Source organism: Silurus meridionalis, chromosome 16 (genome assembly GCF_014805685.1).
Source record: "Silurus meridionalis isolate SWU-2019-XX chromosome 16, ASM1480568v1, whole genome shotgun sequence".
NCBI classification, from domain to species: Eukaryota; Metazoa; Chordata; class Actinopteri; order Siluriformes; family Siluridae; genus Silurus; species Silurus meridionalis.
The window spans coordinates 4,337,359-4,362,658 of NC_060899.1; the positions used below are offsets into that span (position 1 = coordinate 4,337,359).

Consider the following 25,300-nt stretch of genomic DNA (forward strand, 5'->3'; position numbering starts at 1 on the left):
GGTTTATAGAACATGGTCACATGGCTTTGCATGTGTTTATGTGTTTGCTGTTTTGTTTTTGTGCACTCAGGAACCACACACACAGACACACACACACGCACACGCACGCACTTATACATGTCATACCTGTTACCATTTTAGTTACTATAAATAACTTTTATAAGCAGCCACACCTACACCACATTCCTAATAACACCTCCCCCCCTTTTTAGCAGTGCTAATTATTCTTCATCACCTCTGCCTCTGCCTCTGCCTCTGCCATGCCTTTCACATTCACTCGTTACGCATTCAGACCTTTAAAAACCACTAATCACTCTGAGCTCTCTTAATCGCTGACGTCAACCACCAATTAACCCACTCCTTATTCTGTCACTGGCTGTAAACAATAGTATAAAAAAGAAAAAAACAAGCTCCGGTTGTCGCGCATGACAACTGATTGCCATCCAAACAGCGTCATGATCCAATAGCCACCGGCTGATAGAGGACACAAAGCCTGGGCCGTGAAAGTGAGCGTAAACAGTCGAGTGGGAGGGGGGGGGATTACATGACCTCTCAGGTCAAACGAGACACTGGGGTGAAAGCCTTGCTACCAAGAACTCCTGAATACTCCAAAAGCTCCATGGTAATGTGTGAGTTTGGGAGCTTATAGAGGTCAAGGTTCAGCTGTGGTTTAGAGATGGAGAATAGAGCAGGAATTTCAGGGTCAGGTTTTTTCCACACTTTTTTTGTGCACATTCCCACACATATTTTTTCCCTCCTCTTTTTTTAAAGAACGGTAGCTAAAGACAACTCAAGGACATTAGAAAGTCGGGTTTGAATCACTATTTTTGTTTCTTCTCATCACACTTTAAATTGAAGTCCTGCCATTGAGGTAAAATAGAGTGAAATCAAACTATGTAAGAAAAACTGAATATTTTAACCTTATAGCTTTGGGGCACATCACAGGCATAAAACTATTACACGCACTTTAAAAATCAGACAGGTATCCATTTACGTGCCCTAATTTAATTATTACTTTTTACGTTTTGTCTCTGCATGGCCATTAGCCTTATCTTTTATTAAAATCCACACAAACCATGTATTTCTGTTTCGCGTCCCATTGCATAACTCCTACTTTAATTGGAAAATGAGTGCAAAAAACAAAAACAAAACTAAAAAACTAAAAAAAAAACATTACCCTTTTTTTTTTTTTTAAGGGGAAGTAGAAAATTACTGGTGACATTCAAATGTCTAGTAACAGTTACCACACCTAACCCTAAATCTAGTTCTTAAAAGTTGATATTTTCTGCTTAATTTCTTAATAAGTTGCACTTTGTGAAAACGCAACTAATTTTCGAAGGACTTGGCAAATGTCCTCATAAGCACCAAATTCTGTCCTTGTATTTTTTTGTCTCATTGTGTTGTAGACTTTGCACTAAAATCTTCTGCTTCTCTTTCTCTACCCATCCCAAAGCATCCAGGGATTGGGCCAGCTCCAGTGGTGAGACACCTTATGAAGATTTCAGACCTTTAAAGAGAAGATGGCGACCCCACAAGGATGATGAGCCACCTAGAGATGTAGCAGCGCCACATGGATACCACTTCATGAAGATTTTGGACTTATTTTTAAGTATTGATTAAGATTATTTTACATATGCTGTTTCTCCATCATTTACCATTTAAACATGTTAGTGTTGAAACTATAATGATCTCAGATGTCAAGCTAATTTATGAGTTGCTCAGGAGCTCCTGGTCCCACAACTCCAACTGACTGTAGAAGACTTTAGAAAAGACATTACTCATAAATCACACACTTTTGAGTCTGGGTCTTCTCAAGGTTTATTTCTCATGCTATCCAGGCGAGTTTTTCCTTGCCACAGTCACCCCATGCTTGCTCATAGGAGATAAATAAAGCTGCTTTTAGACGTCCATTGTAAGCGTTATTGCAAAAAAAACAAAACAAGTGAATTCCCCTGTGGGAACATTTCGTTGTCCTGCGCACTGTACTGCATATGGCTGAAATGACAGGAACAGTCACTCGTCTTGGCTCCTTTTATACTTCTCTCATTATAACCTTTATAAAGAGCTTAATCACACAATTGACACAATTTAGAGGGGATTTCCTTTCCTAGGAATATGCTCCAAAATCGTAATCTATACAAGAAACATAGTCGTCGCTCTGGATAAGGGCGTCTGCTAAATGTCGCAAATGCAGACAGTGACGAAGCAACTAAAACTATTTCAGGGAATCTGAAATAACAGCGCTGATGCTAACGGAATAAAAACAGATGACTTGAGTGGGAGGTGTAAAGCGAATATACACCGCAAAGAACTGATATCACACATTTATTTCGAGCTTTTTTTTTTCCAAAGTAGAAAAACACATGAAAGAACAGTAAATACCAAAAAAAAAAAAAAACTTTCTCTATATATATAAAAAAACAAAAACAAAAAAATACAAGCCGAAACCCTTCATTTTGTACATATTTAAAAAAGAAACGACAAAACCAGATGAAAATAAATAAATAAATTATTTTCTTAAAAATTATGTACAAAAGAATGATTGCTAACAAAGTTATTGTGATCGCCAGGATTTTCCAAAAAAAAAAAAAAAAAAAAGTGTAACCAGCACGAGGTCTGAAAACAAGCAGACGCTTAACACGTTGTGGTCGCTTTGGTTTTTACACACTGGGAGTTTTGGTCCCAATCACCTCTTCTTTTTTTTTTTTTTAAGTTCTGAATGTTTAGTCTTTGAATGTTTTGCAGGTCTAAATAATCAGAGGATACGCACAGGGTTCTTCATGATGTAATGATGCATGTTCTTCATGAGGAAATAAGCTCAAAATGTCTGTATAAATACTATCAGGAATCGACCAGGTGAACAAAAGGAAATATAGATTCATAACGCAGTTTTTCAACATTTCACAGTGAACAGTGGAATGAACTACTGTCAGTGAAAAAGTTATGGCTTATTCACCAAATAGTTATACTGTAAGCACTCCCAACATTTGAAGCATGATTGGGATCAACAGATATGGCGTATCCCATTATGTTTTTGCATACACTCATTTTTGGTTGGTTCAGGTTTGAAGGCATATTCCTGGCGTCTAGACTGCAGTCTTTGGATGTGCATGTTAGTCCGAGTCCTCATTTTGCCCTGAATAAATCACAGTTTGCTCTCCTCCTCCTCTAGAGCTCGGTTAAGACCCGGGATGTATTTGAGCAGCCTGCGTCTGATGCTTGTGCGTTTGGGTTTCCTCTGCAGCGAGCTGAACGCGCCGCACTGAGGCTTTTCTCCGCCAGGCACCGAGGAGGAGGAGGACGTCGTCGACGAAGACGTGGACCCCCTCAAGTAGCTGCGTGTGCTGGCACTGCGGCTCAGTGACATCTTGGCCGAGGCAAATAACTCGCTGGTGGGACGGAGCAAACGGTTACGTGTCCGCTGGGGCTTGTCCTCGAGGGTAACGGAGCAGTCGCTGGCGTCCTCGCCGCCTTCTTTGCTGCCGTTGGGCTGGAAGAGGCACGTTTGGTAGAGCGGGTCGTCCTCGCTCAGGTGACTCGCGCTGCTGTTGGTGCTGCCTGTGAGGCAAAGGGAGCGGGTGGTCATGGGGCTTGGAGCGCCCAGGCTACCGTACACGCCGGCCGACTCCAGAGACTCGTACACGGTCACGTCGCTCATCACAATGCCTGTGAGAAGAGAACAAAAAAAGAACGGATTAAAATCGCGGTAAATTCTTAACGAGCTCGTTCTCAAATTGTATAAAAAAAAAAAGCAGCTGCTGGAAAAACCCTCCACGGTTTTGAACAGTAATAAAGGAATATTTGCTTTTTCATTCACCCGATTTTGTAAAACAGGAATAAACATGAAGAAGTGTTTCGAGGATATGAAGGATGTTAACACGGCAAACGATTTACATAAGTTGAGAGGTGTGATCTTCACACACACACACACACACACACACACACACACACACCATGTGGCTGACTCACAGCACTCTTCTCATCAGCCCCAACAAGCCTGCGTGATATAAATACACACAAGTCTATGTACAGACCAGGTGCCAACACAAGACGCCGTTTCGTGACCAGCACATGCTGAGGTAAACGCTACTGAAGTCTCACCGTGAACGAGCCTCTGCTCCTGCACCATCAGTGATCTGTACTCATCCCACTTCTCATGCAAGGTTTGCTGGGAAAACAGAATGACAAAGCGGTCAGAGTTAGAGCAGACATCTGCAGAAGCGCATTTTTAGCATGACGTCGAGAACTCATGTTTGCAACCACGAAGGCTTTTGTAATAGGGCAAAAAAAACAGAAGTGGCGAGTTTTTAGCTGAACACAATGTGAAATATTTCCTATGTCTTGCCGTGTCTTCCTCTTACTTAATCAGTTGAAAGTCGGTGCTTAGTTCGGAGGTCTAGTTTGCCCTAAATTAAGTCACATTCTGAAATCTGCTTATGATAAATGAATAAATAAATAAAAATTATACAATTCGATAAAAAACAAAAAGCAGGGCTCTACAAACTGAAATTAAAAGTAAAACCTGTATTCATCCTTTTGGTATGATCAGATCTTTAAGCACGAGGCAGGGCTTTGTGTCTTGGCGCTAAAGCAAAAAAAACAACTCTGCATTTCCAAGATGGCCGCCTCGCACACTCATCAGTGACAAATCTAGTTTACTACTAGTGTTCTTAAATAAAAGTAATCAGGAATCGACTTAAATATTAAACAAGTAAAAGTAAACCGCCTCAGTTTCAATTTCTACTCGAGTAAAGTAGAAAAATTCTCGCCTTTGAATGGACTTAAACGTAAAAGTAGTGACAAAAACTTCTGGATAATTGATGCAGGTCAGTGTTCCAGTCTTCTACACACCAGACCTTTTTTAATAAAAGTTTTCTCTATAGTTACAGACATACTGTGACTGAACCCTCACTCCAAACACACCCTGTCACCAGAACTGTGGGCTCTCACCACAGCTTCTCATTTAACACCATGTGCTCTCTTTGAAGTACTGAGCAACGGCACGTTTCTCTGAAATGTAGTGTATACATCTTCCAAAAAAAAGTGACAATTGTACTGACTTTGAGAATTTATCAACGTGTGGTAGAAATTATTTTTTTTCTGAGGTGGTTTTTGCACACGGAGATCGCTATCGTCGACAACGTGCTAAACTTCTGCTTTATCTTTCGCCAGAGCAGCTTGTGCTGAGAGGAATGAGTGTCTGAGCAGCACTTCTGTTCTGAAATGTGCTCCTTCAGCTGTGTGCCAGGATGCCTGGGGATTAAAAGGGTATAGGGACATGGCAACAGGTGAGGTGTGAGGTGGACGGGTGGGGCTAGCATGTGTGCAAGTGTGTGTGTTGACCTCATGTGCATTGCAATAGACAGTCTCAGGCTTTTTTTTTATGCCTTGTGTATTCTGTGGGTTTAGAGTTTGGGTTTAATCAAAAATCTTGTGTGTTTGTTTTTATGTTACCTTTAAATACTGTAGGCGAGCTTCAAGTTCTGCTTTCCTAATAGTGTTACTGTATACGGTCTCCAACCTTGAATAAAAAAAAAATAAAAAATAAAAAAAAAGACAAATTACACATAAGTGCACACTGTGACAAATTGCTTTCCGTCTTTAAATCCATCTGTTTTTTTTTTTTTTTTATATATAGCCGTGTTTGATTTCTCAGCTTTAACACCCCCCGGCATCTGAGCCCCGAGTCTGAGCTTAGCTATAGCCATTTACAAGCATCTACTTCACTCGTACACATGTATTTGATTTCAAGACACGGATATAATATTGGGGGACTTTATTTTTTTTTACTTCTTTCAACCGGGTTGATGACTTTCTACTTTACGACACCGCTGGGTGCCTTTATCAGCTGAGCAAATTGGGTTAACAATCACACGCAAAGGGAAGCCCTGCACGGGTTCTCGTTCATGTGGTCCTGCCAAAGTTCAGTTTCAGCTTCCAGTTTATAATCGCGGGTTCGCTTATTTTCACAACTCTTTTATCTTTTATGACCCGGGGAGCATGTGTGTGTTTTTAATCAAGTCCTAATAAACCTACAGAGACTAAATAAAGTAACTTGGGGCCGAAAAAAAAAAAACAAAAATAAAAACCATACGGTGCAGATTTGTGCCTTGCTTTATTTGAAAGAAAAGAAAGAGCTTACATAACGCTGTTGCCAGATGATCTGATGAGCTGGACAATGTCCTTATGGCGAAATCCTTCAACAGATGTTTCGTTGACGCTGGCGATGGTGTCACCTGTGAATCAATTAATCAGAAAACCAGTGTAAAAAAAAACAAGCAATAACTTTTTATTCTCTATAACTATATTGCCAGAAGCTTGAATTCGGATGATGCTATAGCTAATCCATGACCAGGAGTCAGAACTAGCCATGTTGGGGAGATGGTATCCAAGTGGTTAAAGCTTTGCACATTTGGCTCTGAAGGTCACGATTCCAGTCCCAGCCACACCAGGCTGCCACTCCTGGACCCCTGAGCAAGGGCTTTAACCCCATAGCTGCTCAGAATGAGGTCTGGATAAGGGAGTCTTGCCAAATGCCATAAATCTAATCTCAATGCAAGTCTGAGAGGGGGAGGGACCCATTTTCATGTTGCCCTGTCAATCAGCTATGAGTGGTATGTAGAAGAGGGCAGATAGCCTTGGTGTTACCCTGCGCTGCCACAGCTGACTAGCCTCACATATCTTGAATTATGCATGTTATTATTCTTCACTCTCTTTGCATGCAAATAAGGAATGGACACCTTGCAGATATGCATTTAATTTTACACAAAATTGTTCCCTTTTTCTTTCTTTTCTCGCATTTTTTTAATGTTGTGTTTTTGTTTATATTTCTGACATTTTTTGTTTTCTCTCCAAGAGAATCAGCTCAAACCAAACTTTAGTTTGAGGTCTGGATTTTTCCGACACTAATTTTATTACTGCTTGTTTTGTAGGCATGTTAGATGAGAGTTTGCAATTTAATATTACATGCAGCCTAAATATGACTTACCCGCTTCCAGACACTAGTTTGTTTTTGAAACTAGAACAAGATGGCAGATAAATTTACAACCATCATGACTGACAAGCAGGAAGCAGGAAATGATAAAAGTGAATGTGGTGGCGGTTATTTAAGCGTTTTATTTTTTTTTTTTCAACTTGAGCCTGGAGTGTTTGAGAGACTGGAGTTTATTCCCTAAACAGACAAGTCGAGTTTCCCTAAATATCATGTTATCTATCCATCCATTCATCCATCCATCCATCCATCTATCCATTATAACTGCAGATTGTAGACAAAAACAATCTCAGCTGATTTGGTCAGTTGTGCAAGTAATAATTTAGAGGTATATGCCCCCCATCCCAACCATAAAAATAAAAAGTCACTTTGTACACTTCGTAAACATTTCAGAGCTGCAAGAAGTTGTAATGAAGCAGTGTTTACATCCGGTATTTGTCACGTGAGACTGTTTTATTCTCCTTATGGGAGTCTCTAAATTCAGTTTGCTTTTGTGTCTGTGAAGGCCCTGTTTTTAGAGACGTCTCTCACATACACACACGGTTGATTCCACCAAAGTTTCGAAGATTAAGATATAATGTCAGGCTGCCATTCACGCCTGAAGCCTTTCTTGCTGAACACGATGAGGTCATGAAGGTCCGAGAGGCGGGCCATGGAGGACAATAGCACGAAGCATGCAGAGAATGTAGGAAATGAAACTCTGCTTGGTGAGCTGCCTCACAGCTGAGCGCTGATCCTGTTTGCTTATAATGCGTCTAATGCGTGGCCACATGGAAGAACCAATCCCCCCCCACCAAAAAAAAAAAAAGCTGATTCGTCAAAAGCACAGGCACTGCACATATTAGATTTTTTTTTACCATGTCAGCACTCTGCACCAGCAGACTGACATCAACACAAACTCTCGTCTCTAAGGGTTCACTCACTGGAACATGTTTATAGAAAATAAAAGTGAGCCTGGCTGCTGGGACAATGATAACAATAAGATAACAATACCTACAGAATCACAATCATGATCAGACCTCCAAACAACCGAGATCATCTGAAGTGATTGGTATTAACAGCTGAAGTAAGAATCAGGTTTGCGTATAAATATGCGGTTAGCCAAAAGGGCTGTTTATTTTGAGTGCCCAAGTGACTCGACTCATTTCGATGCTCCACTTTTACTTAGAACAACTGAGCTGAATGAATTAATGGATGGATGGAAGGACGAACGGTTGGATGGACAGACAGATGGAGGAGTATATGGTTTGCACTGTACAAACCAGTAAATCAGTATTTTATATTATTTACATTGTAATAAAGATATTATATTTAGAAAGCTACATAAATAAGGCTATTGGCGATTAAGGCACATCATTGCTATTGAGAAAATATTGGAAGAAATTTGCTTTATATTAAAACAAAGGCACTAATGGGTATAAAAATCCAAGTCAAATCTATTTGTTCACCAAAAGGTGCTGCTTTTAACAAAACCTGAGCTTTACATAAACAAGCTGTTTCACTGCAAGTGAAATAATCGGCAGATAACCGTGTTTGTGACGAATAAAATATAGATACGAGGATCTGTGCCTCATCCCTTCCCTTTGGAGATTTCCACAGACTAAAGGGTGAATGGAAATGGATTGCTCATTGTTATTAAACAAATGGGTACCTGCTTGCGCTAGTTTTACACATTTTTTTATATTAAATGCATAATTATAAAGCAATAATTATACTTTCCTTTTATGAAATCACAATTACTAGTGGGAGGCTACAGGACAAAGTGTCTAACCTCCATCTAACTCTTACAGAAGGAAAATAAAGCATGATGCCATGAAGATTCCAGGAAAACCATGTAGACTTTACTTTTCTGGGACGCGTTCAGAAGATGGCTCGAGCTGTCAGTGGCGCCTGGCTTAACTGCGTTACCGGGGCGGGAGTGGGGGAGGTCCTGAACTTCATGTGGCATTACTACTACTACACTGCCGGAGGGCTTGTTGACCGAAAAACAGGTAGCACACGTTGGTGATATTTGCCTTTCCCTAAACAGTAGGCTGACACACATCTGCTCCAGTGTTGACACAGTCACAGAAGGCCTCCGGGGAACAAAACAAGACGGGGTGGAGCACAAAGTAAACCCGTATAAGTTCCCTCGCGGTGCTGCCTTTAGCGATTCTGCGCTGGATCTCTACCAATTTGTCCGACAGAAACAAGTATCGGTGTAAAAGAGTGTCCGCTAATGCGGGAAAGGGAAGTGGTTATTTGCATCAGCTTATTAGATTGCCTTGCTTCTTATCACTGTTATTTTGAATCTAGGTGCCAAATACCAGATAAAAAAAACCTGAATTTCGAACCAAACCCAAACAGTGCACGAGGTGTTAATGTCCTTTTCACACACTTACCCATTTTTAAGCCGGCGAGCTTAGCCGGACTGTCTTCGTGGACTTTGCAGACAAACGTGCACATCTCTACAGAGTTCTCATCCTGGTGGTGCAGCCCGTATGTCTGTAACAAATAAACGAGAAATAGAGAGAAAAAAATGCATTAGGTTAACTCATGCGTGCCAAGAACATTCGCTATCCAGACAGGAATAAACGAATCAGGCATGTAAACACTGAGAAGAGAGTTTGAAATGTACGAAGGGCCTGTCCACTGCATAGTTTCACCAACAAAACCATGACTCATACACACTTGCTGTAGTGCAGATATATCTACCGGCATGCGAACACCCTGTTTTTTTGATATGCAAGAGCCACTTTCAGGACATGCTGCTGGTTATCAATGAAATTTGCAAATTTTTCTTATTAGTCAACATTCTCTCACAGTGTGTCTGAAGTGGGCTTCTTTGCTTTTGCACTGGAGCTATGAGGTTATTGTTGATCTATAAAAAAAAGGTGAAGTGGAAATTGTGAAGTGGAACACGACACAGCTGCATATATTTCATTCAAACCGTAATGTTATTGCCTGAGGTGACGATATGAGGAATATGAATATTGTTAAAGTGCGTTGCATATAAACAAAAAACGAGCACCCATAAGTCTCTCAAAAAATTATTTTATGGGTTTACAAACTTGACCGGAACTGAATATCTGGAAATACGTTGGTTTTTTTTTCTGGTTTTCCATCAGAGTCCATTCAGGCAAGAGGCTAATAATTAATTACACTGGCTTCATATCAAATGAATAGAGAACTTGTTTTGGCTGATTGACTACATTTTCTGTAGAGAAAGAAGTGTTTCTTTACCAACACTAAAGCTCGAAACTTGGTCACATCTCCCACAGATTATCTAGTCAGAAATGTGTGTGACAGTTTCACCAGTATGTATGTTGTAAGTAACCTCAGGATCTGGGTCGAACAGAAAACATCCTCATTTAACAAGTCAACCTGAAACTTGTTCAGTCTTTTCTTCTTCTTCTGTTCAGGGTAACAGGAGACAAAGCTTTACAGTAATTTGAGCCACTCTGACAAACAGTCTGCAGTTTGTTGCTTAACTGGTGGAAGTTGTGGATTTGGTAAGGAACAGAAACAGGATACTGTTAAAACAGCAGATCCTGAGATCAGTGCTTGAAGCCATGTGATCAGATCAGAAAAGCAAATCAAGAAGGACCAGAACGTTCAGCATGTCCCCATGAGTCACTGAGAGTTCTGCGTTGTTGGTTTTTTTTTTTTGAGGAAGCTGAACACCCGGAGATAAAACTATCGCTACAGGAAGACATAGCAGAGTACTTTTATACGCAAATCAACAACGCCGCTTCAGAGTGGCTCTGGTGTGATGACACACGCGTTAATGTCTCACCGAGGACTTCGCAGTTTTATCAGTGAGATGGTTGTTAGACTTATTTGCTTACCTTCCTGTTTGGTATCAGTAATATTTTACAATATTTAAAAAGTGTATTCAAATGACCGCCACATCTTTTAACGATCATTCACCTGACCTTTGACCTGGCTGTTTTGTTGAGCGACTACGACTACATTTTGCCGGTTATCATTGGTCTACCACAGTTAGTAGGTTATTTAGTAAGTAATATTCAGTATACTGAAATTAGTTCTGGGAATGCTTGTAACCATTTATTGCATGATGTATAAAATGTATTTCTGATACTAAGTAATTGTTACTTACTGAGTGCTGTAGTTACTGTAAGAGTGTCTCAGTCAAGATCCAAAACCCAGCCCAAACAAGACAAGTCCAAGAGCCACACCATCAAAGACTAAGACCAATCTAAAAGGCTCACCAATCAAGACAGTAACAGTAGTGTTACTCCGAGGTTTAAGCAACTGTGGTGATCTCCCTGCTTAAATATGTAATAAACAATAAGTTTCTATGATGCACAATAGTAAAACCACAATGGTATTACTACAGAGTCACCATATTACCAGAGAAGAACAAACAATACAACTTGGAACGTTTCAGAAATACCCAGATAGTACATTAACCAGTTAAGTTGGAAATGGAGAACACAAACTCTGTCAGAAAAAAACCCATGCCCTATCTGTCTGAGCTGTGAGTAAAAGTCTCATGTATCACTTCCTACACATAAACCCAGGCAATGCACTTGAGGTTAACACGTGTGGCAGCTGAGAGAGTCTTGAAAGTAAACTCAGTCATAGACAGAGGTAAAGCTGACTAACACCTTTATTTTGTTGCCTTGATTGCTCCGAATAAAAGGTAAAAATGTCACCGAAACACAAAAGGGAAAAGTCATTTTCACTCACAAACGTCAGAGAACTGTAGTGAAATTCTTTACCTTCCAAACTAGAGTGTGTTGGCTGATGCAACATCTCAAAAGCCTAGACCATATTGACTAAAGATGCGCGGAAACGTGGAGATCGTTATGAATTATAGCATGAAATTTAAAGCATTTCCAAATGTTACGACTATTCTGACTCTCAACTTTCCTCTTTCACTGTGGAGGGGTCTCAGAGCCACGGATGCTTCACAGGATGTGAAAAACACCACTGCGTTTTTCTTTTCCCCTCACAGACTGTGAAAACCAGCCTAATACTCGAGTTCACACGGTGTCCCGATGTCACGTCCTCAACCAAGCAGGAAAGGAGGGGTCCAACCTCCTACAATAGCCCGAGCCATCCACCACTAAATATAAACCAAATATCTGGCATACGCTCAATGAGACAGTGGTGTCATGACCGTGCTGGACAGACACAGGTCTCTATAAATGCTCTAAGGACAAGCCCTCACAGAGGTGGTATTGTTAGTGGAGAGGAGGAAACAGTAAAGGTAGCTACGGTTCCAAGGACTAGAGGTGAACACTGTGTGCCAGCAAGAAGAAATGAAAGAATTATGGTTAAGAAGCATGAATAAAGAACCTTCTCTGACTGTGTGCTCTTTCTCCAGAAACAAATCTTTCCTTAAATCTTTAACGGTTATATTTACAGGACATTGATATTACTAAATTGAAAAGAAACGATTGAAGCTAATACAAATCTGTCATTTACTACCTCAGATTACAAACATAAGATTAAGCCCACCATTAGCTTTTCTTTTAAACAATTAACCCAACCAAGCCTTTTAGCATGCTAGTAAACATTAGGCTAACTGTCATTAAGCAGGCTACCCACAATACATCCTAGCCTAGCTATACTATTCATTTATTAGAAATATTAGCCTTTAAGCACAATAGTAAACATTAGGCTAAGTGTTTTATTCAGCAAGTTACCCACTATCCAACTTACACCCTCAAGCGAACCAGCATCATAAAACCAATATTAACTTTGCTATCAAACTAGCTAACTATTATTTCTTAACCGTTATCCACCTTTCCGAAATGTTCAATCCTAGCACTAAACTAACTGCTACTATGTACCTTCATGGAGAACAGGGCAACTTAATCCAGTTTAAACACTCTCCAAACAAAACCCTCTTACCTGAAGCTCAAAGCCAAACGTTCCGTCCTCGTTCTTCTCCAGGAGGACCGTCTTCCTGTAAAGACAAGCTTTGGATTAGTTTTAAATTGTTAAACTGATAAAACGGCTTAACTTGTAGATTAGGATTGAGATCTTTGCTGTCAAACACGAGATCAAATAAAGTCTCCCCCCCGGTCATATAACGTGCACTTCCTGCTAATTTACTGTAAGTCATGAGATCAAATCGAAAAAGTCTCTCGACTTGTTTCAGCTGATTTTAACAGATGAATGACTACAAAATATACAAATCAATGTCAAGGCATTGGTTCTTAGTCATACAAAAAAAAAAAAATAAGTCAATGAAAGACGCACAAACAGGACATGATGGTTTTGATTAGGACTAAACAATCATGGGTGTGCCTATGAAAAGGTCGGCTCTCCTCACTGAACCATGTTTCCTCTTTCTCATAGCTTCAAAAGGCATCAGTGTCCATGGAGAGCATGGGGAACTGTGTAATCAAGCATATTTCCAATTCATGTTCCTTTTCAAGCAAAGGCTGGGGACCAGGAACAATCAGGTGATTCATATGTGATTTACGGTCCTTTAAAGTAGACGAGTGACAGAAGGGTCTCAGCATAGTTTATATGGGTTTATATAAGAAGGGTGCTGATCAATTAAAATCACATTCCCTAGTAGTTTGTAGAAAAACTAATCATTTACTTGGGAAGCGTACGTTGGACGGTTAACTTCATTAACATTGACAAACACTATGGTGTTTATTCACTACAGTTGAAATCTCTATGGAGACATTATAAAACAAGTATCCAGTGTCAGTGCTTTGTGAATCCCAGTATGGTAAAACTTTAAATAAGGCTTTCTGGGGGTTTCTGCACCATGACAAGCTGTGTTTTGTTGGCTTAACAACTTCAAGAGAGGGAACAAATGAGAAGCTGGTGAGAGAATGATTTTTTTATAGCTGCTCAACCATAATTAAAAACAGGAACTAAATTGCCTCATGAAAAGTTCCAAAACAATAAATGTACTATAAACAGTGTTTTATTAAAAAGTACGCAGTTTAATAGAAAACTTAACACTTTTGGAAAATGGGTGTGGTATATAAGGAATTAAATGCTTTAGGACACGTTGTTGTGAGGAAATTATCCACTTGGAAATAATTTTGTGTCTGTACTCATCACATTATCATTATTAAGCCATAATGATATACAATGTTGCGTGTTATTCCTGTCTTTGAGTGCCATGATGGCCTTAGGATGAAATATTGTGGGGAATCTGACTCTACTGTCTGGGACGCATCCAGATAATAACGATGAGAACACAAAGTGAAACCAGGAGCAGAGATGAGAAGATAGAAGAAGGTCGAAGTACCTTTCTGGCTCTGGTGGTAGCGTGAGGGGCTTCCACTTCTGCAGCCCTGCATTCTGAGGAAGACAGAAAAAGAGAGAGATTATAGTCAGATCGAACTCAATTCCAACACAAAGTCTGTCTTTGGGGTCAAAGGTGTCACCAGCGATAAAAGAAAGACACAAATAACAAACCTGCTTTGCTACTGAGGTGATATTCATGACAAAAAAAATTGACTTATCAAACATTTAGAAATCCCTGAAAGTCCGGTGTGCATAAGTATGTACACTACAGCTCAGACCAGACAACAGATAAAACCTGAAATGCGTGTCTGCCTGCTTTTGCTGTTTCGTGAACTTCACGCTAGTTTCATTAGGTTTGAGATAAGTGTTATTTCTTCTTTTTTTTTTGCCCGAGCTGTCTGCGGCGATCCATCACTCTGAAGTGCGCTATAGTGCGAGTGTGTGTAGGCAACGAGCCGTTCGCATCTCAGCACAATAACAGCATTGAGGTACGAGCCAAATCCACACGAGACCCGCCCGGGCCTCCGCCGTGTCAGAGAGCTGGTAGTGTACACCCTTGTGTTTTGTCTGTTTGCACTAAAGTCAATTCACCCCTGTTTCACCTTCAATGGCCGAGAGGGCTGTTACCGTGAAAGTGTACGTTGTACCCTAAGCCCTTCTGGCCTAGTAAAACGGTGCCTTTCTTTATTTTCATACACTTGCAGAACGGCCTTCAATGACTTCATTTATTTCCAAGTGGCCCAGAGGCTCCCTTGGGGGTGGTTGTACGGGGGAGGCAAATCTGACGAACACACAATACGCTGTTGTGGCTTAGAGAGTGGTTTGGGTGTAGGAGGTGGATTACAGTGGACTCTTCATAACTGGCAACTGGTGGCTCTGTTCCTTCACATCAAGTCTTATAACAGACACACACAAGCACACACACAATTGGAGTTTGACCCTCCCCCAAAACGCTCTTGAAACTTAAAAATGGCACCTGTTGTGTAAATTTAATAGCAAACGCACTTTAAAACGCCATAAATAAACTTGCATGTACAAACTAAGTAGAAAACGTACCGCATATATAAAAATAAGTGATTTGTTGCCTAGTTTGCAGTAAGAAAAAGCAGAAAAAAAACAGAGTTTTGCTAATTGTGTGGGTAAATGATTGCGATTACCAAGCAACTAAATTGTTTCTCTCAGTGTATTAGCACCGTCATACAAGTACAAAAGCTTCTTGCTTTCTTTACTAGACGTTGTTAGCTAGAACCCAATTACTTAGCTAGAACGCTGCTAACTTCTTTAGTGTTGCTGGAACATGTGACTAGTTATTTGACTACATTAGCAACTTAAATGATATTCCTACCAGTTTTGTTTTTGTTATTTTTTTTTGTTGGACTGTTTCTCCCAGGAAACTAGAACAATCAGTTTAAAAAAAAAACAAAAAAAAAACAGTTGTGTCATTTACTGAGTAGTATCTGGTTACTATGACTTAACTCAAATACAGTCAAATAGATGTCTTTGTATAATTCGCTTTCTCTGTGGTAAAATATGTACTGATGAAAGTGCAGCAAATTTGGATTCACCTTAATCTAGTTTAACTCTCAACTGCGACCGGATACGAAACACCTCAAGTTTGATTTATGTAGAAATCCTTCACTGATTCACATCAAACCTTCTTTTGTACTGTGGGAGTCTCAGGCGTCGCAGTCAGTCACGCTTGCTCGAAATCGCTCGGCGTAATTGGGTGGATGGATTTAAACCTCTTTAAGGAAGTCATGGTCAATTGTCTGACAAATAATGAACCACTCTGGTAAGTTCAGGCTGAAGATACCGATCCGGTCAGTGAGCCAGTGACTTGTGCAGCCATCTTGACCCGTGGTCACTCAAATGACGAACCAAACCGTACCAAATGACGCAAAAAACTCAATTTCAGAAACAATACAGAATGCGGCTACTGTCAGTGAAAAGCTTTGTAAAAAGCCTGAGCAGAGACACAGTAGGGGTCCATTGTACTGCAGGCTTCTTTCTGCTTCCAGTGCATCAAATGAGCTTTCAAATGAGGGGGTCAATGCTTTGGTTAGGACAGTGTATGTGTGTGTGGGTGGTCTAAACAGGAGGCTGCAAGGACACTAACACTATGTCTGAGCATGAACACCCTTTCATATTTGTAGAGGCCAAATGAGCAACCTTCTAGCATTACAGGTTTGGTAATGACACCAGTTTCTCTCATATAATACGAAAGAGACCCGTTCGAACCAATCGAACCTCGCGAGTAAAAGATTTACCGGCGTCGAGTCGTGAAACTTGAGGCCTGTGATGCTCTGAGAATTTCTGACAGTGCAAACTTGAAAGATTTAAAAAGCTTATAGAAGGAGTAAAGCACTCAATTTATAAACCAGGTCAAATTTCCACTCCGATTCCTTCACCCCTCTGACCTGCTCCTCAACCTTTGCTACAGCTATAACTTGTTTTTGTTCACTTCCTGCTCTGAGGTTTTTCTTTAAGTCTTTCTGGTCTGGAACAGCAGCAGAAGCAGCACACACTGCCTTTCTTAGACATGTACACTGTTCACTTTGTCATTGCATCATACATATGATGGGCCATATCCTTATTTCTAGGTGGGAAATACCTATTACGGGACCATGTCCTTCCAACCAGACAGTGCAGAACAAGACAAACCATTTCGAACCTTTTGCCTGGAAAGTAGTGGATTGTTCTAAATATTATGACATTATGATCTAACATATTATTTGTTTGCATAATTGTATTGTGCCACAAAAGGAACACTTTAATTGCAGCTTTAAAACTTTCAACTACAACTTATTTAATTCTACTTGTTGCCTTGGATGCGGTGACTATATTGATAGCACAGGTTTTAAGTTGCACCAAATGCAAATGTGTGTGTCCTGAAAGTTTTCTATAAAAAAAACATGCAACCAGATTTCTACTCCATGACAAAGGTGACCAAGAAATCATAATATATATAAAACATGAAAAATTGTCCTGCAAGCCATTTTCCCAGTTTGTTCCTTAAAATGTAAGACTAAAGCATGTCTGAGTTATGTTTGTCTGGAGGGGGTTGTCAGGGTGGCGAACAAGCTGCCATGTGCTGCCAACGTATGCAAATAATCAAGCAGGTGTGAATGCCCCGGATGGGAGGCGAGAAATAGTTTTCTGCTCTATGCAAATAAGAGGGGGCAAAAAAAAAAAAAAAAAACGAGTCATTTGATTCATTAATCTTATAAATGAAGTTTTTCCTCAGGGTTCTTATGTAAACTGAGAGCGCGCGCGCAGGCGGTTCTTGTGTTAATTGAGCAGGTCATTCGCACGCGCTCTAATTAAGCTACAAAATACACAATCTCAGGATTTTGTTTCTACTGTTGCTTTTGATTATAATTATTATTGACTGATTATAACAACCAATTCATTGCGTAAACCAAGCCAAACTTTGAGAACACACACACACACACACACACACACACACACACACACACACACACAACCTAATGGCGGTTTGCGTCTTAATTTATAAGACATATAATAATAAATACATTAATTTCCCAACAAGGAAATGCTCAGTGGCATTGAAAGAATTGTTTATTTTTTATTTTATTTTATTGCAATTTAAACAAAAAGTTTTTGTGCATTTTTTTTAAAACAAATGTTTCACTCTTAAATAGTTCGTCTGACTCCAAAAAAAAGTTATAATAAAAAAGTGCTATAGAAGTTAAAGTTATGTAGAAGACTGTGTGCTACCTTCTTGAAGTTCCTGGGCAGGGTTCCTCCGGAGTACGCCAGGGTTTTATAATTGTAAACGTCCGAGGAGCCTGAGGGTAAATCCATGCTCCTACAGCTATCCGATTTGGAGGAGGTGAAGTAGATATCCTGGCCGCTCCCCGTGCCGCTGTCCTTAACACGCCGGAAAGTCATGTTCTTCATGATCCGATGCGGCCAACGCACGCGCTTCTGACTTTATTATGGACTACTGAGTGCTGGTAATAGTGCCGCGTGCACGCGCGCGCGCTCCTCGAAGAATTACGGATACACTACAAACACCAGACCAGCGCTGGAGAAACCAGAAGGGCTTGGGGGATATGCAAATAAGCAGCACGCACGGGGCGGGGCTTTGGTTAAGCAGAGACGTGATTGGACGGCGTGCGCGACAATCGTGTTTTTGTTTTCTTTCATGTTGGGTGAAGTGGAGTGTGACTCGGCGCACGCGCTGATTCAGAAAAGAGAAAGTGTTTGGAAGATTTCCTTCAGTTTTTATGATAATTATAAAAAAAAATGCTATTATATGCTTTTCTATGTTTCTTTTAGACTTATTAATGAACGTTTTTTATTATTTTATGCCTAATTAATTTATTGAAAATCGAATTATTTAAAAGGGACCCCTGCCAATAGACACAATATAACATCAAAAATGTAGAATTATATGTAAATACTCATAGTAATAATAATAATAAAGTAGTACTGATTATCACTATAATTATTTTTTTCCCTATTCATGTTCATATAGTCCTCATATTGTTTATATGCCTTTTGCTTATGACTGAATTAATATAATCATTGTCTAATTACTTATATTTGAATTTTCAGACTATATATTACTAATATAGATAAATAAATCTTTGACTCACCAACTTCCATAAACCTTTATTTTCCCAGTTTAATTCAGTTCCAGATACTTATACATCCCTATATTACACACAAATCAAGTAGATTATTTGTATGAATATATGCTACTGGCATATGCTATACAGTAGCATGTATTATATAGCAATAAAATGCATAATGAAAAACACTATATGGAAAGTTTGTGGACACCGATCCATGAGTCGTGCGTGTGTGTGTGTGTGTGTGTGTGTATGTGAACATCCTGATCCACATTGAATCCCCATTTGCTGTTATAATAACCTCCGCTCTTCTGGGAAAATGTTTTACTAGACTTCAGAATGTGTTTGTAGAGATTTGTGTGAGATTCATTCATCTACAAAGTGATAGCAAAGTCAGGTAGTGATTGGTGAGGTGAGGAGGGCTGGGGTTCAGTCAGCATTTACATTCACCCCAAAAGTGTTCAATAGGGTTGATGTCAGAGCTCTATAGCAGTAGATCTTCCACACCAGGCCATTTAAAGCATATCTTCTTGGAGCTGGCTTTGTGCACAGGGTCATTGTCATGCTAGAACAGGAGACATTCTATACAATTGTATACCTCCAACAGTTTGGGGAAGAACCACATATGGCTGGAAAATTCAGGGTTCCCAATACTTTTGTCCAAATAGTGTATTAATGAATAACAGAATAAATAGGAGTCTACTCTGATTCGGAGTGTGATTGTCAAATAGAAACAGTGCCATCTAGTGTGCAAGAGAATGAAATACACTTTCAGGCTAATCTATTTCACTTAGCTCAAAGTACATGCGGGTAAAAAAATGTTTTACAATGCAAGAAAAAAAAAACGCATTACACATTTTGTGCCATTTATTCAGTCATCTTTACAGGCAGTAATCTGAAAGCTCTACATTCTCAAGAAATAAGCAAGAGAAAATGGCATCAACTCTTAAAAGGCATGTGACTTCTCACAATCTACTTTTTTAAGCATGTGTGTGTTTGCAGGATTAAGATCTATGTTTTTAAGACATGCATCAACACAGTTAAGTTATAAACTTGAACATGACAAGCTGTTATAACGTACTAAATCGTATAATCGGATGATCAGTTCGAAGAGATCGTGTTATCTAAATACTACACCTCAGACTGCGGGTGTAAAGACGATCACAGGCTGCTTTGGCAATCTTCGCATGCTCAGATATTTGCTCTAATCTCTAAGGCCTAACACCTAACACAGCCAGTTCATACCTTGATGTTAATAGTGATTAGTATTTTTAGAAGAAGAAGATTTAAGCCGACGAAAAAACAAAAACCAAAGCCGTAATGTATATCCGCTGTGATCTTGACCTTCCGGTTACCGTGAAGGACGACTGAAACGGCACGACGTACGGGGATCAAGTTCAATTAACACTGCGTTCTTGATGCACCACTGAGGTAAATGAAAGTTTGAAGAGGAGATCATCTCCTCAGACCACAATAAGGGTTTAAAATAAGAAACGAAGCATCATATTCTAGGTATATTTTCCTTTTCGATATATACACACACACACACACACACACACACACACAGTTTGGCCACATTGGTTTCAGCATCCATATATAAATATAAATTGCTATATATGGACCACATATACACGTCAGGTTGCTGATACAGATGCAGGCGCAGAGGCGAACGCAGGCACAGACACAGACACTACTTCAGGTTAAAAAAGCCGGAGGATTTGGCTTGAGGAGCCATCAGCATACAGGCTTGGTTCTTGTGTGTGATATTAATCTAAGGAGAGAGAGAAAAAAAAAACGACTTCAGAACACTGATCAAGAAGACGTTTAGTATAATGCACATTCATATATATATATATATATATATATATATATATATATATATATATATATATATATATATATATATATATATATATATACACACACACATACACATACATATACATACTCACTGCATAGACAAAAGTTTGCAGACACCTGGCCATAAGATTGAAATTGTGCTTTCAGAGCATCCCATTCGACATTTATTCCCTATTTGCTCTTTGCACTCTTCTGGGAACATGTTTCATTATTCGTTTTAAATGATTTCGTCTTCTATGAAACATGCAAATATCGTTTAACAAGCTCTTACTGAGAATCAGTACATATTTAATTATTATTTCTAATAATAATCAGAATTAAATGTACAAGTCGCTCAGCTGTCTAAAGTGTAAAAAAACATGCGTCTCAAAATCACGTAGCTGCGGTTCGAAAGGGCTGAAACATGCAAAAGATGCTATTTATTTGTGTGTTATTTTTCTTTTTTATTATTGTGTTTATCTTTTATAAAATATGTGCAACTTGAAGCTTCCTTCACCAAAACAAATTCCTTATAAATGCAAACATACTTGGCAAAAAAAGCCCTTTCTGATACTGAAACACAAATATGAAACTCCTAGATAATTTGTCTTATAAAGAATGGGCAGCTCAAAACAAACGACGGAAATATAAACAGCCCAAAACCCTAATACAGCCGGGATCATCCAAGGTAACAACATACATGTGTGTATATATATTAACATTTGAAAAGGTTTATTCGTGGGCATAAGTAAATAAAATGCGATCGTTCAATCGTTATTAAATTTGGCAGATTTTGCAGGGCGTACGTAAACATTTGACCCCAACTGTACAAACTTGGATGTAAAAGAAAGTTTTGTTTACTTTGCAAAAACACCTGTGAGTCATTCCATAAATATTTAAATACCCCCAGGTCCATGTACACACCCCTCTAAAAGGACACTTAAGCATAGAAAAGCAGATTTATCACATTGATTGCGCTGTGGTTTATAGACTCTTTACTTTATAGTCCCTTGGGTTTATACAAAGACATTAACAAGTATAATGAGCAGTTAAAAGCTACTGCACACTTACAGTACACGGCGGCTGCATCCACGGCTCTCCGTCGATCTGCATGGGCATAGGCTTCTTCGTCCTGTCAGCAAACAACACAATTTCTAATACAATTCAAATGTAATTATAGGAGACAACGGTCTTCTTTCTTCTCTAAATGAATCTACGCATGACAAAAAAAACAGCACCATCTAAAAGTGTGAACTAACGACTATCCATTATATGTAGATGAAGAAGGTGGGGGTGAAGCTGACACCAACCTTCAGGGTGTCCACATCCTGGACATGTCACAACATGTGCCACAACATAAAGTAAAATACAAATAAAATAATATTATATATATATCTTCTATTTCTTTCTTTCTCCATACCCCCCTGTCCTCTACATCTGCCTCTTTCAAACCGACTACCTGCAAGTCCTCCCTCACCACATCCATAAACCTCCTCCTTGGCCTTCCTCTTTTCCTCCTTCCTGGTGGCTCCACTCTCAACATTCGTCTTTTATTTATTTCTTTTCTACATGTGATACGAACTCCACTGCAAAACTCGTCTGTAAATAAAACGATATCCTAAACAGTCAGCCATTTTGGAATTACAGGATCACATGACGATCATATGCCAATGTTTCTTGCTTCATCAGTGCGAGATCGGGGTTTATTTCTTTGACGTAATGCTGCGGAATCGTTACAGAGGTATTACAGAGGGACTCAGACTCTTACGTCATCCTCATAATATTCACTACAATTGCTCTGAACCAGATTACTTTTTTGCATCACCACATCCCAAAGCCATCAGCCAATACACAGAAACATATCTGCACTACTACATTTACTTTTGCACTCCACATACTATATTTTTATAATTATTATATATATATATATATAATTTTTTTTATCCACTTTGGAGAACAGATTTGAAAAGGATGAGTCTTCATGGCATAATAACACTGTTTTAGTGTGAGTGTGGAAAAGTAAAACTGATATGGAAGAATCTTTTAATGTTGTCCCATTTTAGTGTGTACTAGACACCTGTGTGTGTGTGTGTGTGTGTGTGTGTGTGTGTGTATTAGTAGTGGACATACTCCTATACCCAGGACTCCAGTAATATAATCCATAAATACATTTTTCTACTTAAGAAAAAAGAACTTTCGAATGGACTTCAGTATGAAAAGTTAAAGTAGTGATGTCTGAGAACTCAGACCTTTATAAGGAGAGAGTTTTATACAGTTGAAGAGAATCGTTAAGCTAAACACACTCTCACCAGCACCGTGAGCTTACGCTTGTGCTCCTGCCACAGCGTCTTATTTAACTCTAGGTATGAATACTTAAAATCCGCAGCACAATAATAAAGAACAAATATTTCTTTACTATCTACAATTTCTTTACTGTGTGTGTGTGTGTGTGTGTGTGTGTGTGTGTGTATGTGATGGCTGACCTAATGGTGATCTGGGAGGTCTTGGCGAGCCGGACAGCACTCTTGAGCCCTGTGTAGATTTGTCCCATTTCCATGGCTCCTTCCAGACCCACCACCTCCAGACGCTTATCACTCATGTCTAAAGGCACATAAACATTAGTGAGCACGGTGCCTGATTCATAATCATTCCTTATTGAGATTCAGAACTGACCCTTGGCATTATTTATATATATATATATATATATATATATATATATATATATATATATATATATATATATATATATATATATATATATATTTTGTATGTGGCCAAGGGTCAGTTTTGAATCTCAATAAGAATCACTTTACCCATCAAAGATAAAATGACGTGTGCCAGACTTATTAATCATGGCTTACTCAGCTCCTCAATATCTTTGAAAATATTTATTAGAACATCCTCCCGATTAAAACCGAAAAAACTGGCTAATAAGACATACTGAGAAAATTACAATTTTAGCATAAGGGAAAAAAACAAAATTTCAGTGCATATCGTGTATAATGCAATAATGTCCTTTCTACTACATCACAGCCATATTCAATTCTCCAATCTGATTGGTCAGAAAGTTTTGATTTCTATAACAGAAGCTCTGACATACATGAGACTTCATAGTAAATTACACAGGGTATATTTATCCTTATAGGAAATAGTCTCCAGTGTCAGTTTTTCAGGAAATTCCCCCAGTTTTTGTCATTCATTTAAAATAGAAATAAAAAAAATGCAGTTTACGGTTGACGGCTAAAAAGTATGACGTGTGACGATCCTCAGGAAAATTATTTTCTCCTGCTTTACATCACCACCATCACCAGCCTGTTCATTATCTTCCTATAATAGATGCTCTCGTACTGCATAACACTTCAGGTAGCTTTGGCTGCACTTCTGTCTCTTTAGATTGATGCAGTTGCGAGTGAAAATTTGTCCCTTAGATAAAAAATATATCATTTGAAGGTTGTACAAAGTGACATTAACTTGTCGGAAGCACAAAAGTTGCAGTATTACGTCTTCCACCATCTTGTTTGTTTTGAGCTGAATAGGTCAATTGACCGTACAATTCAGCATGAACTTGATTTTCAGATGTGTTTTCTTGGGAGATTGTTTTAAACAAGAACACTAAAAAAAGATACGATTTTAAACGCATGATTGGAAAATAGTAATTGATAGTAACTGCAGTGATACAGTACGTTGGCCTCCATGTTTACGGACAGTCTGAGTAGTAACACTGAAAACAAAAATAAAATGTTCTACCTTGAGGGCTGACTTTAAGGTCTTCAGGATCTACGATAACCTCGGGCAAATCCTGGCTCGTCCGGTCGCTCTTTTTGGCTTCACCCCACAAGTTCGAGCCACCATGCATGCTGGGAATGTTGAGGACAGCGATGCCTTCCAGGGAAAGGTTACTGAGGTCCAGGGGAATGCCACAACACTATGTAGGAGAGAAGTAGTTACGAAAAACGTATTAATATTTAAACAACTACTAATAACTATTGACTGGTATGTTCAAGAGATCATCTGTGTCTAGTTTGTTTTCTTTAACTGGGAAGGTTTCAGAGTAAATATTTCATGACCTCAAGGTAAATACTGTATGTGTCTAAATGATTGTTAAAGGTGTGCAGGCACTGCATATCCAGATAAAAGGCATATACTAAATAAACTAAATACACAATCCTGAGTAGGACATACTGCATACTAAACATGCATAAAGTATGCGGACCAATCTATTGGGACACTTGACTTTTCCAGCCATATGTGGTTCTTCCCCAAAATGTTGGAGGCACACAATTCTATAGGATTCCGACCGATACTGGATTTTACTCATACTGATGGCTAGGTTGGATCGTACTTGCCGATAACCGATTAATCAACCAATATGTATACTGGATGAATAAATGGATACTGGTTAAAAAAACAAAAATAACACAATGTAAAATGTTGCTAAATTTTATTACAAAAACAATATTGATTTATGAAAATAAATATGAACATATTAATTATATAATAAATAATGAGGAAAATAAAAGAAACAATTGAAACAAAACATAACACTCCAAATGAATAAAAATAAACAGCACGTGGTGTCAGTGATTCACCTCTAGAGGCTGCTCTTGCACAGTATACCGCAACCTGGAAAAACTATCGGTAGATT

The 25,300-nt window shown here is 39.1% G+C and overlaps 2 protein-coding genes across 2 annotated transcripts in view; both read right to left on the bottom strand.

Annotated features, from left to right (window-relative positions):
- Nucleotides 1-2,272: 2,272 nt before the first annotated feature.
- Nucleotides 2,273-18,278, bottom strand: tamalin (trafficking regulator and scaffold protein tamalin). Its single transcript, XM_046869594.1, has 8 exons — nucleotides 17,957-18,278; nucleotides 14,220-14,272; nucleotides 12,854-12,908; nucleotides 9,373-9,475; nucleotides 6,143-6,236; nucleotides 5,455-5,521; nucleotides 4,102-4,168; nucleotides 2,273-3,666 (listed from the first exon to the last, which is right to left on the bottom strand). Exons 1-8 carry the CDS (start codon nucleotides 18,137-18,139, stop codon nucleotides 3,146-3,148), a joined length of 1,143 nt encoding a protein of 380 aa, XP_046725550.1. The 5' UTR covers nucleotides 18,140-18,278; the 3' UTR covers nucleotides 2,273-3,145.
- A 1,387-nt stretch (nucleotides 18,279-19,665) lies between these two features.
- dgkaa (diacylglycerol kinase, alpha a) overlaps nucleotides 19,666-25,300 on the bottom strand; it is a 52,544-nt gene continuing 46,909 nt past the window's right edge. The window contains exons 21-24 of the mRNA XM_046869359.1: nucleotides 24,403-24,580; nucleotides 23,139-23,256; nucleotides 21,727-21,787; nucleotides 19,666-20,587 (exon numbers count right to left, since the gene is read on the bottom strand). Coding sequence (XP_046725315.1) covers nucleotides 20,507-20,587; nucleotides 21,727-21,787; nucleotides 23,139-23,256; nucleotides 24,403-24,580 — 438 coding nt within the window. The 3' untranslated portion in view covers nucleotides 19,666-20,506. The remainder of the gene's footprint in view (nucleotides 20,588-21,726; nucleotides 21,788-23,138; nucleotides 23,257-24,402; nucleotides 24,581-25,300) is intronic.

What these genes read in the sequence shown, in the direction of transcription:
- tamalin (XM_046869594.1), bottom strand. Translation starts at nt 18,139, where the DNA reads ATGAAGAACATGACTTTCCGGCGTGTTAAGGACAGCGGCACGGGGAGC. An exon ending in CGTTTGGCTTTGAGCTTCAG is followed by an intron (nt 9,476 to 12,853) that starts GTAAGAGGGTTT and finishes TATTTGTTACAG; the next exon opens with ACATACGGGCTGCACCACCA. An exon ending in GGAGCAGAGGCTCGTTCACG is followed by an intron (nt 3,667 to 4,101) that starts GTGAGACTTCAG and finishes CTCTTCTCACAG; the next exon opens with GCATTGTGATGAGCGACGTG.